Here is a 15,180-nt window from a genome sequence, read left to right as displayed (position 1 = left end):
CTGGAAAGTTTACGAAGATAGATATCATTTATTTCTTTAATGTTTGGTCGGAAATTCTGCCTTTCTGCCAGTGAAACCATCTGGGCTTGGACTTTTCTTTATGGGAAACTTTTATTTTGTTTTGTTTTGTTTTTTCAATTACAGTCGACATACAATATTATATTAGTCTCAGGTGTACAGCATAGTGATCCAGACATTTATATACCTTATGTAGTTATCACCCAGGTAAGTCTAGTATCCATCTGACACCGTACACAGTTATTACGATATTCTTGACTGTACTCCTTAACGCTGCACTTTACCTCCCCATGACTTTTTATTTCATGTTGCCCCAAAAATAAGACCTAGCCAGACCATCAGCTCTAATGCGTCTTTTGGAGCAAAAATTAATATAAGGCCTGGTCTTATTTTAGTGTAATATAAGACCAGGTATAAAGTATAATGTAATATAATAATATATAAGATAAATAATATAATGTAAGACCTGGTCTTATATAATACAAGACCAGGTATAATATAATATAATACCGGGTATTATATTAATTTTTGCTCCAAAAGACACATTAGAGCTGATGGTCCGGCTAGGTCTTATTTTGGGGGAAACACGGTATCTAGCAACTTGTTTTATGGGAAGGTTTTTTTAACTACAAATTTCTTTAATGGATGAGGACTGTTACAGTTATCTATTTCGTGCTGAGTGAGCTCTGGCAGGTTGTGTTTCTTAAGTGTCCATTTCTTCTAGTTACTAAATTTATGGGCATAGAGTTATTTGTAATATTCCTTTGTCGTCCTTCTCATGTGTAAAGGGCATATAATGGTATCCACATTTCAGTTTCTTATATTTTTGTCTTCTTCCTTTTTATTCTTGGTCATTCTCTCTAGGGTTTATAAGTTTTATGGACCTTTTTGAAGCATTAACTTTTGGTTCTATTGATTTTTTTTTCTATTTTTTCAGTTTTCTATTTCATTTCTGTTATTTTCTCCCTTTTGTGTATTTTGGGTTTAATGTACTCTTTTTCTAGCATTTTAAGGTGGAAACATTGATTATTGATTCGAGACATTTGTTTTCAAAATAAGCATGTAATACTGTAAATTTCCCTCCAAGTAGTGCTTTAGTTGCAGCCAACATATTTTGGTATGTTGTGTTTTCATTTCCTGTTGATTCAAAGTATTTTACAATTTCCCTTGTGACTACTACTTCGAGCAATGGTTCTTTAGAAGGTGGTGTTTCATTTCAAACTATTTAGGGATTTACCAGATATGTCCCTATCACTGATTTTTGGCTCAGGTGTGAGCTGCATGCAGTGTCTCCAGCTTCCGAGACTGTCTTCTCATTTTAACGCGCACTCGGCCTTTCACAATTTTTCAGGGTTTTAGCTGAACTCATTTTACTGTCCTGTGTGGTAGCCTTATCTTCCCATTCTCTGCTGTGGGTGAGCCAGTACTCATATCCCATCTCTCCTTGGAGATGCTTGTCTCGCCCTAGATTTGGGGCTAGTTGATACACAAACTTAGTTGTGGGTTCAAGAAAACTTGTTTTGTTGTTGTTGATAATGCAGGAGAAATGCTCTTTCCAGCTTTCTACATCCTAAGGTGAAGCCAGAAGTCTCAATGCCATGTATTTTGAGCTACACTTTGGGGGCTGTTTTAGAGTTCTAGCCATAAAAGCAGAATGAGAGAGGTTGATGACTTTACATACGAAATACATTTTAAGGCTTCATTGCAGACAGAACTGTAATCGCAGTCTTGAACTTTCAAGCAGCCCTATTGTTTTGTTGTAGTAGAATTTTATTTTGCTAACTACACTGACATTCTCAGTCTGCTCAACATAACAGGAATGAGTTCTTGCACATACTGTCACCCCTGCTTTCTTTCCTAATGTAAGTTCCTGGCACATTTTGTGCCTTGTGTGAATGAGTGACGGGTCATGGGGTTGAGATCTGGGCTTATTGCTTCTTTGGAACAGTCAGTTGCTGGTTAGTAGCATAGTACACTTCATTTCAGCAGTTGTTGAAGGAGCAGAATCCTGGGAGCCCAGGTGTAGCATGGGGGTTTTAGGTTGGTGATTGACAAAGATACATGACTGTCGACATCTAATCTGAAGACATCTTTTTTATTATTTCCCACTGCTAGATAGTTTGGCTGATTTAAAACTTAATCCTTTAGGAGGGAAAAGCTAGTTTATTGAAATGATTCTAAGTTGTTTGTTTTAGAGGATGTTAGCTGTCTAATTGTAGTCAGCATGGTCTGATTCTTTTTGGTTACTAATTTAACTTGCTTTATTGCTGTTCTTTTTTCAGAAAATTCTTCCAGGAGGAAATACATCGTTCGATGTTGTTTTTCTTGCAAGAGTAGTAGGAAATGTAGAAAATACTTTATTTATTAACACATCTAATCATGGGGTATTTACCTACCAGGTAAGAACCAGAATTAAACAATTTATTTTGTAAAATACAGTCATTATCCCTGACCTGTCATATCCCTGACCTTTTAAAAACTCTATTCAAAAACTCAGGGATAATAAAAAAAATGCAAGAGTTTAGACTTAGAGCATTTTTATACCTACTGTTGTGTCTGTCAATATCCCTGTTCAAATAGGACTGTGATGTTAAACCTACAGCTAAAGTGGCAAAAGAATAGTAAAAAAAATTTTCACACTGACTCAATTTTTTTTACTTTTTGGACACTTGTAAAGCATACTCAATAATAGTTTCAAGATTAAACATACATACCTGCTTTTCTTAGTAAATATATTGTTTAACATTTTTTATAAACTTATTTCTATGTATAGTTAATGTTTAGGTTATTAATGAAAGCTACTATTTTGTGAATGAAGATTTTTATAACCAAGGTTATCAAGATTATTACGAATAATTGTTTATGGCACTGTTCCCCATACTTTACATGCACTTCTGCCTGTGTTGTAGGTACTATTATTATCAGTCTCCTAGAAAGGAAGGTGAAGCTTATAAAGGTTAAATAATTTGCCCAAATCATGCTACCAGTAGGTTGGTGAGCAGGTATTGAAACCCATGTCTTTGTAAGTAGAGACCATCGTGTTAACCACTGCACTCTGCCCATGGAACACAACTGTCGCACTATCTTACTTGACAGTTTTTTACTTTTGTTTTTGAACATTTCTTCTCCAGTGCTCAGAACACTTCCTGTATTTTTAAAATTAGTGTCGGAGTAAACATTCCATTTTAGTTATAAGTAGATCTTGTGCTTATTTAATGTGAGTAAGTCTTTAATGGTTGTTTAGTGGCAGTAGGTCACCTTTGGAAGACCTGTATAGGTGACTAACTGTGGCGCTGTGTAGTGACACTCACTTAACACACACATGCTGAGTAAATGAAGGCTGTGCTAAGAATACGAAGACCTTTGCCCTGCAGAGGCACCCCAATGACCTAGGTAATCGTAGCCAGTCTGGACTACCTGAGGGTCATGATCAGGTTGTTCTCACAGTGAGACTCAGTTGCCCTAACTGTATATCAGGTCTGTCTCCCTCTCTCCTGTCCACTGCCATCTTCTAAACTGTCATCGCCTGTCACTGGATTACACAGTGGCCTTCTAACTGGCCTTCCACTCCTCCCCAACCCCCCACAGCCCATCATTCACTCTGTAGTCAGGGTCATCTCCTTGGAACCTGAATCAGATCTAGTCAACTTCCCCATGTAAATCCTTAAGTTTCCCCATTGTTCCTCGAGCAAAATGTAAACTTCCGACCAAGACCAACAAGGGGCTGAGACTTGACTCCCATTGGATCTCCTACCTCCTCCCATGTGACTGCTCTTCACCTTCTTCCTGGTCTTCAAACAAGCCATTTGCCTTTATGCGTCCCCTTGCCTGTATCCATCTTTCAGGTGGCAACAGGTCACGTCACCTCCCCAGAGAAGACTACCCTGACCACCCTCTAAAAGAATATTCCGTCCTCCCTACCAGCAGTTACTCTGTATCATATTGCCCCTTCTTAAAACCTTTTTTTGTTCTTACCTAGTCTGCCCCTCATACTAGAACTTACGTTCCTAGCACATCGCAGGCACTTAATAAATGTTTGTCGATTGGGGGACCGCTCACCCTGTGTGCCCGACCGTGCACCTTCCCTCCCATCTGGGAATGCCCTGGGTCTGGGCTTCATATTTGGGAAACCATCTGAGTCCTAGATCCATCTTCTGAGAGTTTGAGTAGGGAAATCTTTTTTTTTTTTTTAAAGTTTCAAGTGCACAAAACAAAGTAATAGACCTTTATCATTTATATCCCTTACACTGTGAGTAGGGAAATCTTTCGATTCTCTATTTTCTCCTCTGGTCTGTCCCATGACTTCATGAAGCACTGCTATCATTTTAATTTCCAGTGTATTACAGAAATCATTTGAAATGCGCATATATGTATATACATATATATATTAAATACGCAGCCAAATCAGATATAGAAACTACACGTGGACTCTTTAAAGGGAGTTAAGATTTTTTCATCTAAATGAGACTCACCAGTGTTCCCCAAATCAATCAGTTATAACTGTAAAAAAAAGTTACAAAAGCAACTCAGATTGCCCTTGTTCTTCTCTGAAACAGGTATTTGGTGTTGGAGTTCCGAATCCTTACCGACTGAGGCCGTTCCTTGGGGCCAGAGTCCCTGTGAATGGCAGTTTCTCACCTATAATCAACATACACAACCCGCACAGTGAGCCTCTGCAGGTGAGTCCGTGATGGCGATTCTGAGTCAGCATCGTGTGATGGGAAGGAAAGCTTAGCTTCCGTCTCAGCTCATTGTGATCGTCAGGACTGTGTAAATAACGGGCTTCTAAAGCTGTATTGAAAGGGGTGTTCTTTTAATGCGTCTTGCTGTGGTCTGGATTCTGGACTACTGAATTTTGGGAACCATTTTTAAAACAATTATGGCTTCTCTGGTGTTATAGTTTAGGTAACTCTGTATTAATTTATGAAGAGTTTTTGGCTACATAAGGCTCCTTCTTTTCTTGCCTGTAAGCTCTTTCTGGTCCAGTGTAAATTTTTAAAAACATAGTTTGTACTGTTTCTGATAATAACACATTTTTGGTGATGAGAGCCTGGAAATTGAAGTACAAGGGAAGGGTAACAGAGAATCATGATGAAAAGCACTTACTTTTTATTTAAAAAATCCAGCTCCTTATCTTACCCAGTCTTTTAGCAGTAATTGTTTTCAAATTAGAAATCCCTGATCATAGTTCCTGTCTCTTCCACTGTGGGCATGGCTGGTGTCACTCTTTTAGATGTTTCCCATAATCCCCACCCACATCCCCAGTGACTTCCAGCTATACATAGGCTCCAACTATAGCATCTAGTTATGTTGTCTGTGTTGGGAGGAGAGATGGGTGCTTTCCCAAATGGTGCCTAATACCCACACCCAGGGCCCCCGAGTTCTTTAGGACCAACACTGAAGGATGTTACGTGGCTTGAAAATAAGCAATGGAGGGAAATGCTATATATTGTGGTAAACTGTGGCAGCCAAAATGGGTTTTGTCATGCTAGAACCCCTGGTAGAAAACTCATAAACAGTGAAAGGGGAAATGAGGAACAGGAGATTTGCAGAAACTGACTTGTAAAATGCGTAGGAATTATATGCTAAAGTAGCATGAATGGGGTTTCTCCCCAACACTTGGCTGACATTGGATGAGGATAGCTACTAATAAAAATACTCTGCCACAATTCACATTGTTTTGAGTTAGATGTCATCATCACAAAAGAGGGAAAGCTCTGTGTCCTACTTTTAAAAGTGAAGTGTTTCCGTTTCTCATCACTGTCATTTGTGTCCTTTTGCTCCTTTGGTTAATGGTGTATTTTCCCCTCTTCTGGCTAACTTTTATTACAGATCTATGCAGAAACCACATAAATTCTTGCTACTTTTTTTTTTAATACTACTTTCAGTCAAAGACATAAAAAAACATGTTTTTCATCCTGCCAGACCCACTGCATGAGTTGACGTACTGCGGTAGCGGTGGTGGCCGTGTGGCAGAGCCCCAGTGCTCCTTCTGTGTGGTGGCCAGACCAGACTCAGGAGCCACTTCCTGCTGGAAAGATGGGCTCACAGACTCAGCAAGTGGGGACAACCTACAGTTGTTCCAGTGGCCTTACCGTCTGTGCCTTCTCTTCTCAGCTTTAGAGTCACCAGGCTATTGGCTAGAACGATTTATCTCTTTGAGTTCAATACTGATTTTTTTCTTTTGTTCATCTAGTCTCTTTCCAGTTATATATAACATTTTAATTCAAGAAGATTTGACACAAATGAACTTTTCACCAACACACAGGAGAGTAAATAGAAAACCAGAGTTGCCCTCTTATAACCAGTGTAGAATATCCAGAAAATACTCTTTTTGAGGGAAAATATATTTATCCAAATGCTTACTTGATAGCCTTTTTTTTCATTGCGGCATAATTGACATACAACATTATATTATGTTAGTCTCAGGTGTACAGTGTAATGATTCAGTATTTGTATATATGGGGACATGGTCACCACGATAAGTCTAGTTACCGTCCATCACCACACATAGTTACACATTTTCTCTTGTGATAAGAACTTTTAATATCTACTCTTAGCAACTTTCAAATATGGAAAACAGTATTGTTAACTGTAGTCACCACGCTGTACCTTGCATCCCCAAGACTTATTTTCTTCCTGGGGAAATAAATGTTAACAGTTCAACAAGTGTGAAGCAAAAGTCCCCTTGAACTTCCTACTTTCCAATCCAGCACTGTCCAGTGGACCTTTCTGCGATGGTTCAAAGTTTCCCTATCTGCTCTGTCCAGTACAGTAGCCACTAGCCACCCGTGGCTGTTGAGCACTTGAATTTGTGGCTATGGTGGCTGAGGAACTGAACATTTCATTTTATTTAATTTCAGTTAATTTAAACTTCAGTGAGCACATGTCGCTGGTAACTGTTGCGTTAGCACAGCTCCAGCCCCAAGGCTTCCTCACAGACCCCATTCACGTGACCTTGCGTATGTCACATCCAACCTTCCTGTGCGTGTGCATGTGTATAGGTAGGCATACAGAAGTAGACACTCTTTGTGGGAATTTTTAACGTAAGTTCTGTGTAGATTGTTGGATTTCTTTTTTCCTAAACTTTACTAATTTCAGATAAATAGCACTGGACTAGACTAAAAATCAGGAATGTGTCACATACTTAGTTTTAATGTAATCTTTCCTTTGATTTTATAATTTAGCCTCTTTCTGTCCCTATTTCCTTACTTATTTTCCTATTATCAGTAGTCTACCTTTCAGTCTTCTGTTTCTAAACATTGTTATGCTTGTTTCCTTAATACTTTGGAAGGTTAAATGAAATAATATGTGATGTTTTTTGGCTTTTCAGAAAAAGTTCCATAATTACCCCGTCAGTTAAGGTGCTACTACTATTAATACCACGGGTATTTAGGGGAACACTGTACGAAATTGGAAGGCAAGTAATAATGCTGAGAAAATCTTAGCTCATTCGTCTCCACCCAGTGCTTCTCTTACACCACACACACTGAAAATCTTCAAGCTTATACTAATATATTGCTGTTTTTTCCTGCTTTGTCCTTTTTTATATACACCTGGAAGACTTCTGTGATGAAACAAGTGAAGGTTTCCCCCCATTCTCTTATTACTTCACCCCCAAATTTGCACTTAATTAAATACATTATTTCTTATTAAGAGATAGAGTCACCTGCATTTGTAGGAAAGTCTCCAGCCATGTGACCCATTCAGTTCTTAGGTCTGTACCTAAGAGAAAGAAAAGCAGATGTCCACACAGGCTTACACAATGCCACATTCACAGCAGCTTTATCTGTAATGACCAAAACCTGGGAGTGACCCAGATGGTCATCATTAGGCAAATAGGTTAAAAGCTGTGGCATAGCCATTAAATCAAAAAGAAATGAACTATTAATACACACAACAACTCGATGGATCTCAAAATAATTACACTGAATAAAAGCGGTCAGACACCAGAGTACAGACTGCAGTTTCATGTCTATAAAATTCTAGAAAATACAAATGAACCTAGAGTGGCCTAGAGTAGCTCAGTGGTTACCTGGGGATGGGAGCAGCAGAGAAGGACCAGTGGGTTGCACAGGACATGAAACAGGGATTTCGGAGGTGGGGGGTGACAGGAATGTTTCCATCTTAATCACAGCGGTAGCTTAATGCCTGTGTACACAGGTCAGACTTCATCAAGTCGTACACTTTATGGTACATCAGTTACCCTCATTAAAACTGTTAAAACACGAGTGTAGGTACAGGCCACAGCGGTGTAGATGGTAGCTGTGATTTTGCCACCTGGGGGAATCAGATGTTTTCAGACCATGTTAAAATGGTTGCGTATGTCTCAGAATAACCTCTTCACTGTTTCTCAGTTATAGTAGTTGTTAGAGCTGCTGTAGATCTTGTTATAAATGTGTGAGTAAAGAACACTTGTGTTGCTGTAAGAAATACAAAATTTGTATTTCTAAAATTTGATAATTTCCATAAAATAGTGTATGTGTCCTATGGATGGATTTTCTAAAATCCAGTCTCTGAGACAACCACACTGTTTCTAAGTTTAATATTTCAAAGTTACCTTGTTTTCGTTAGAAATACCACCATTGCTTACACATTATGGGCCACTAACTGGTGATATCACGTGATAGTATCCTACATTTGTATCTGTAAATGTGTTCACATTTTTCATGGTAAACAATTCGGGTGTCAGATTTATTTCTGTATAACAGCCATCACGTGTATAGAGAATATAGTTTTGAACTTAACCATCAGATGCTCTTTTGTCATAGGTTGTAGAAATGTATTCTAGTGGAGGTGATCTGCATCTAGAACTTCCAACGGGTCAACAAGGAGGCACCAGAAAACTGTGGGTGAGTGCTGACACGTTTCTTTCACATGTGGCCACACCAGAAAATGCTTAACTCCTTATCACCTGAAGAAATATGGCTGACTTTTCCTTAATTATTGTCTTAACATTAAATTTATATAAAGTATATTTGAAAATTGGGTGAGAGAGTAAGAGAAAAGTTTTAAGTAGTAATTTCTAGAAAGATCAGTGAACAAAATTGGTGGGAGCTTTAACCCACTTGTGAGGAAAGGAAGAGATTTCAACTGTTCTTTCTCGGAATTACATTGGTGAAGTTGTCTCTGAATCTAATCGTTTATAATATGCTTTACACTGAGATTTTAAAAAAAGAAAAAATCTCCTAACCTGTGGGAAGGATCCTTTCTATTTTTGAAGGTAGAGAATTGAGCATTCAGACTTATTCTTGGTAGAGGAAATGCCATTTGCAGAGGGAACATAGTCGAGCCCTTGTAATGACTTAGGAATGTTTAAATTCTTGGATGATCTACGTCATTCTTTAATATTGTTGAATATTTAATAATAGTTTGTGTCAGTGCATAGAGAGCCGCTTTTTCATAGAGAATGCTAGGAAATATTAACAAAATTAGTGACTATGTAGCAACTACCTTCTTTGTAAGGGTTCCTTCCATTGGAGAGGTGATTTTGGTGTGTGTGCTTAATGTTTTCCGCTATGCTTTAATCAGAGGGGAAAGACACAGCGAATGTGGTTCTTGTACTAAGGTCACTCCCAGGGCTACCCAGCCATTACTGGAGACACACTGACTAGACCACGACGAGTACATCTGACGATCAGCATCTTTATGAATTACTCTGTTAAAACAAACACACATAGCCTCTTGAGTCTGTCTTCTGACCAGTCTCAACCAGGGAAGGGATGTGGAGGGGACATTTTTAGAATGTTGAGTTCAACATTCAGAAACAAATTTGTTGGTGACTGGCTGATGACTACAATACAGAAACACACTAGCTGGTAGAAATATGTAATGACAGTCCATTGATATCCTTTCACAAAATGTTTTACCGTGAAATTATGTTATTATTTGAAAAGCCTTTTGGAAAAATAATGTATAAAACAACGCTTCATAAAATTAATTATACGCTATTACATTTGTATTATATTTCTAGATAGAACTACGAACTGACTATGAAATATAATAGGTATCTAATAAACATAAGAGAATTCAGATTTCTAATTAGTTAAGAACTACTGTGTTTCCCCGAAAATAAGACCTAGCCGGACCATCAGCTCTAATGAGACTTTTGAAGCAAAAATTAATATAAGACCCGGTCTTATTTTACTATAATATAAGATCAGGTCTTGTATAATATAACATAAGACTGGGTCTTATATTAATTTTTTGCTCCAAAAGAAGCATTAGAGCTGATGGTCCGGCTAGGTCTTATTTTCGGGGAAACATGGTATGATGAATGGTAGCAGAGAAGCGTGATGTTTTAATATTCCCAGTGGCTACAAGAAAATATACAGTGATTGTTTTTCCTACAAAGTTAGAGTAAGAAAAATGTCAGTTGGCCTTGACTTCACCCAAAGTCCATCTTAGTGCATGAGAAAACCCAGAGATCTAAGTCAGCTCCCTAGAGATGAGTGAGCTGGATGAGTGGATGGTCCCTCTCTAGTGGCCCCAGGAGGGTTCTAATCACTGTTTTCCTACTTTGGGACTAAAAGGTTGAGAGTAGAGGTTAGTGAAGAGCAGTAAAATCTAAAACACAGAGATATCCTAAAATATCCCAAAAGGTGGTACAAATTCTGATGGTCCCAAGGAAGCCAGATTGTTCTAAAACCAGGAAAAGAATTACGCCTCAAAAAAAAGATGTTTGTCAGTGAGCCTTCCACCTAGTGTAGGTGTGAGTGTTCTCTTGCTACAGACCTGAGAACTGATGCTATCTTTTCCACACCTAGAGCCTTCCTGACCCAGTTGATAAACTGGGATTTGCTTGGGAAGCTTTGTTTTGTTAGTTTTTAAATGAAAAGGAAGCAGTGTCTAAGCTGTCTGCTTATGATGTAAAGAAACTCCTGCAGACTTCACAAAGCTTTTCCCTCTGATGGTGACATTTATATTGGTTAGAGAACTTCAGGCCTGAATTACACCCCTATGCACCACCAGCACATGAAAGAACCACTGATTTTATAGATTAATTCTACTTCTTAATGACGCCTTTGGAACTGACAATTCAAGTTTTTCACATTTTTAACATCCTCCCAAATTGGAATGTGTGCTAGTCAGTGAAATATACTTGTTTACTTAGTGTACTTTTTCTTAGTAGTATATATAATAATTACATATCTTTCAGTAGTGTCATCTTACTCAATAAACCATGGTGGTTTTGCAGCATTACAAAAGCTGTGCTACATTATGGTCTGTTAACTTGTCAGGAAATTCCTCCTTATGAAACCAAGGGAGTGATGAGAGCCAGCTTTTCATCCAGAGAAGCGGATAACCACACAGCCTTCATAAGAATAAAGACGAATGCTTCGGACAGCACTGAGTTCATCATTCTTCCTGTCGAGGTTGAGGTTACAACAGGTCAGTGGAAAACTGCACGTTTGTTTGGTTTGTTTTCAATACATCTTACTCTGGCAAAGTGAAATATCATTGTTTTCTTTTTTTCCAAGCTCCTGGAATTTATTCCTCAACAGAAATGTTAGATTTTGGTACACTACGAACACAAGGTAAGAAAAGAGACTGTGTCTTCATGGGTCTTAAAAAGAAAATCGCTGTTCATTGCTACATGGCTCTACTTTCCTCTACTGTAATCCGGCTTTGAAAGTGCGTTCTAGTGGGTTACGTGACCTTGTAGAAATCTACTTTTGGGAACCGAGAGCCCTTGCAGGTTATATGTACCCTATTCCTCTGGGGGATACCATCACTTACCAGATGCGGAAGCGAGGCCATGGGATAACTTAAGGGAAGTCTTCTAAACACAGGATTGGAGCAGGAGGTAGTTTCCCAGTTTTGTAATCCAGTCCCTCACCTACTTCTAGATTTTTATTTAGGTATGGATTATTCAATTGCATTATAATGGAATAATGTTAAAAACTTGTCCCAGGTAGTCAGAGAAAGAATTCACAATCTAAAGTTGAAAACAATCGAGTTAAGGGTTTGTTAAGGAAAAAGTAACAGTACAGTTATGCTGGAACTACACGCGTTTCAACTGCCCGGGGCCACATACATACACGCGGACTTTTTTCAGTAACTATGCAGTCGGCCCTCCGTCTCCCGGTTTCGCATCCACAGAGTCAACCAACCCACAGGTCGAAAACAGTATTTTTGATCCGCGGTTGGGAATCGGCAGATGCGCAGGACTGACTGTAGCCATTGTTCTAGGACATTTTCTGTATCGAACTTGAGCCTCCGCAGGGTCCTGGAACCAGCTCTGGTGGGTCCCGAAGGAGTGTCGTTAAGTTTCCAGAGAGTCAAAAGTTATACACAGATTTCCGACTATGTGGGGGTCGGCACCCCTACTCCCCATGGTGCTCAGGTGTCAATTGTACTTGAAATTTGGAATGTCAATGGCCCATATGTAATTAAAATTTGGTTGTCTGGGATTAAAGACCCATTTTTGAAAATTAGAATCAGTTTTAATATAATTTCACATTGCACATTTTTAATTTTATTTCACATTCTAGAACAGATTTAATCTGATATTTAATATAGATTCTAACTTGCTATAAAACACACCTTTTTAAGAAATACTTCTTTTTCTTAATTTTAACAGATCTACCAAAAGTTTTAAATCTTCATTTATTAAATTCAGGAACAAAAGATGTACCAATAACAGTAAGTTTTTACTTATTTTTTTTCCTAATTTATATATCCTTTGTTTTTAAACTTATGACAGAGTTAAAAACAATTGAACTCTTGCTGTAATGGAATTCATTTTGTGGTGATCTGGTGACACTTTGGTTCTGAGTGTGATGTGAGAAACTGTTCTGCCTCTAACCACCTGATTTTAAGGATGAGAAGGGAACATAGAGGATCTTCTCCAAGCTGAGTTTGAACCGAAGTTCAGGAGGTTCCTGTTCAGGCAGAATCGTATGAGAGGCCTCTGGGAGAATTCTGGTAGATAGATTCCTAGGATCTGTGTGCCCTGTGCAAAGAAAAACAGGTTATATACTCTGTTTCCGCGGAAATAGGACCTAGCTGGACCATCAGCTCTAATGTGTCTTTTGGAGCAAAAATTAATGTAAGACCCGGTCTTATTTTACTATCAGATCGGATCTTACATTAATTTTTGCTCCAAAAGACACATTTGCTCCAAAAGATGGTCCAGCTAGGTCTTATTTTCGGGGAAACACGGTAGGATTCTATCAGGTTGGGTCGTTAGACTTAGTGTATGAAGCAAGAAGTAAAAAGGGAGAAAGAAAACACTCAGAGGTGTTGGGAAGAGAAACCATGAAGCCAGGAAGGATGGTGGGTAAGGGCGTGCTGTTAACATTACTCGTAAGTGCTGTGCCCAGCTGGCAGCAGTGGTAGTTACCCTAGATTGTGTACTGTAAACTGGGGTCCCCCTCTTCCTCTCACACATACAGGTAGGTGGCTTTTATGCCTTAGTGGAATTAGGGTGCCATGAGATGGTTTTAGGCCAAAAAAAAAAAAATAAAGACAGGGATATCTAAATTTGGCTTAGTTACAACGTCGACCCCTACTGAGGTCCCCAAAGTACATTCAGAGGGAATCGTGGAAGAGGAAAGCAGTACATTTTTATTATAACCTGTGCTGATCAGAAACCCAAATTCAGGGAACTGATAAAATGAGCGACCGACTGGGCTTCCGACTTCCATCAGGGGCCTTTGTCTGTCCGCGGCCAAACCCAGAGTTACCAGCAGGTGGCGCAGTACAGACCAGAGAGAGGAGAGCAGACGCGGCGCAGTGAGGCAGCCCAGAGGCCCTCACCCCACGCAACCGCGTTTTAATGCAGTGACCTTGCTCACTAGTGGGCTGAGTCCGGGTGGTGCTCTGTTAGGTGGGAGAACTGAGCAGGCGATATGGGCGTGAGGGCTGGAACTCTCCCACCTGGAGTCCTGCCCTCCACTGCCATGCTCCTCGGGTCCCCAGAAGCCTGAGACCCTTCCACAGATGACCAGGAACAGCTGCTTTGACCTGGCCAGCCTAGTACCGTGGAAACAAAGCCCCAAAGCCGTGAACAGCCGCAGCATTGTCTCTTGTTCTTACCTTTCTTAACAGTAATCTTAGTCTATAGATTTCTCTGTGCTCGCTTTCAAAAATATATTCATCTTTTTATTTGTTGACTTGATTATTTTCTTTAAATTCAGTCTTTTGAATGATTATCATGGAAATTTCTATGGAATGAAACTCTTCGTGTTGTCCAGTAGTGACCTTTTACATAAGGAAATACTCCAGTGAATATTTCTGTTGTGCAGTTTTTTTGTAATTACTATTTATAGCAATAATTATATTTTTCTAAAAATGTATGCATAATGCTGATTGTTACTACTATATTGAGGGTTAGTGATTGGTTTTGGCTCTTTAATCTGTATTGAAATTTTCGTGAGTCTATAGAAAAATGAGCAAAATAACAGTATAAATGTTTATAAAAATATGAGTGTGTGTATGTTAATATAAAGTTATAAACACCCTTTCAGGAGAGGGACTATTCTGCGATAATATACTTATTTCTTTGTTTGATGTTAAAATATCCATTATTTTATGCCAAAAACTAGTAGAAGGTTGTTTTTATAGAATGAATTGGGAAGTGTGTGAAGGAAGCTTTGCGGTTCACTCTTCTTTAAGGTGCACGGGAAGTCATCCCTGAGGCCATCTGGGCCCAGGCTTGCTTGTGGGAAGTTTTAAAATTACTACCTCAGTCTCTTCGCTTGTTTCGGGTCTATTCAGATTTTCTGTTTCTTCTTGAATCAGTGTCGGTGTTTATGTCTTTCTAGGAATTTTTTCATTTCATCTGAGTTATCTAATTTGTTGGCGTATCATTGTTAATCGTATTTTCTTACAATCCTTTTTTTTCCTGTGAGATAAGTAGTAATGTTCTTTCATCCTTAATTTTAGTAATTAGAGTCTTGACTATACTTAAAATAACATTTTGGTCAGTCTAACTACAAGTTTGTCAATTATGCTGATTCAAAGAACTAACTTTTGGTTTTATTAATTGTCTCTATTACTTTTCTTTGACATTAAAATATTATTTATTTTATGAATAAAGGTAGTAGATAGTAGGACATTCTCCTTCCCCTGCCACCCACATCCTTATTTTTACAAAAGAAAACTTAGAAAATCTTTGTTGGACTCCCCTCCACAAGCATAAACACACACATACACACA

General features: G+C 38.7%; 1 protein-coding gene across 3 annotated transcripts in view; it reads left to right on the top strand.

Moving 5' to 3' along the window:
* TMEM131 (transmembrane protein 131) overlaps positions 1 to 15,180 on the top strand; it is a 177,921-nt gene that overhangs the window by 98,892 nt on the left and 63,849 nt on the right. For all 3 annotated transcript variants that reach the window (XM_019716512.2, XM_019716511.2, XM_074332565.1), the window contains exons 6-11: positions 2,301 to 2,417; positions 4,575 to 4,697; positions 8,790 to 8,870; positions 11,259 to 11,409; positions 11,499 to 11,555; positions 12,602 to 12,663. In XM_019716512.2, coding sequence (XP_019572071.2) covers positions 2,301 to 2,417; positions 4,575 to 4,697; positions 8,790 to 8,870; positions 11,259 to 11,409; positions 11,499 to 11,555; positions 12,602 to 12,663 — 591 coding nt within the window. The remainder of the gene's footprint in view (positions 1 to 2,300; positions 2,418 to 4,574; positions 4,698 to 8,789; positions 8,871 to 11,258; positions 11,410 to 11,498; positions 11,556 to 12,601; positions 12,664 to 15,180) is intronic.

This window comes from Rhinolophus sinicus, linkage group LG05, assembly GCF_036562045.2.
Source record: "Rhinolophus sinicus isolate RSC01 linkage group LG05, ASM3656204v1, whole genome shotgun sequence".
Lineage (NCBI taxonomy): Eukaryota > Metazoa > Chordata > Mammalia > Chiroptera > Rhinolophidae > Rhinolophus > Rhinolophus sinicus.
The sequence above is the reverse complement of the archived record's forward strand: the minus strand, read 5'-3'. Positions and strand labels throughout refer to the sequence as shown.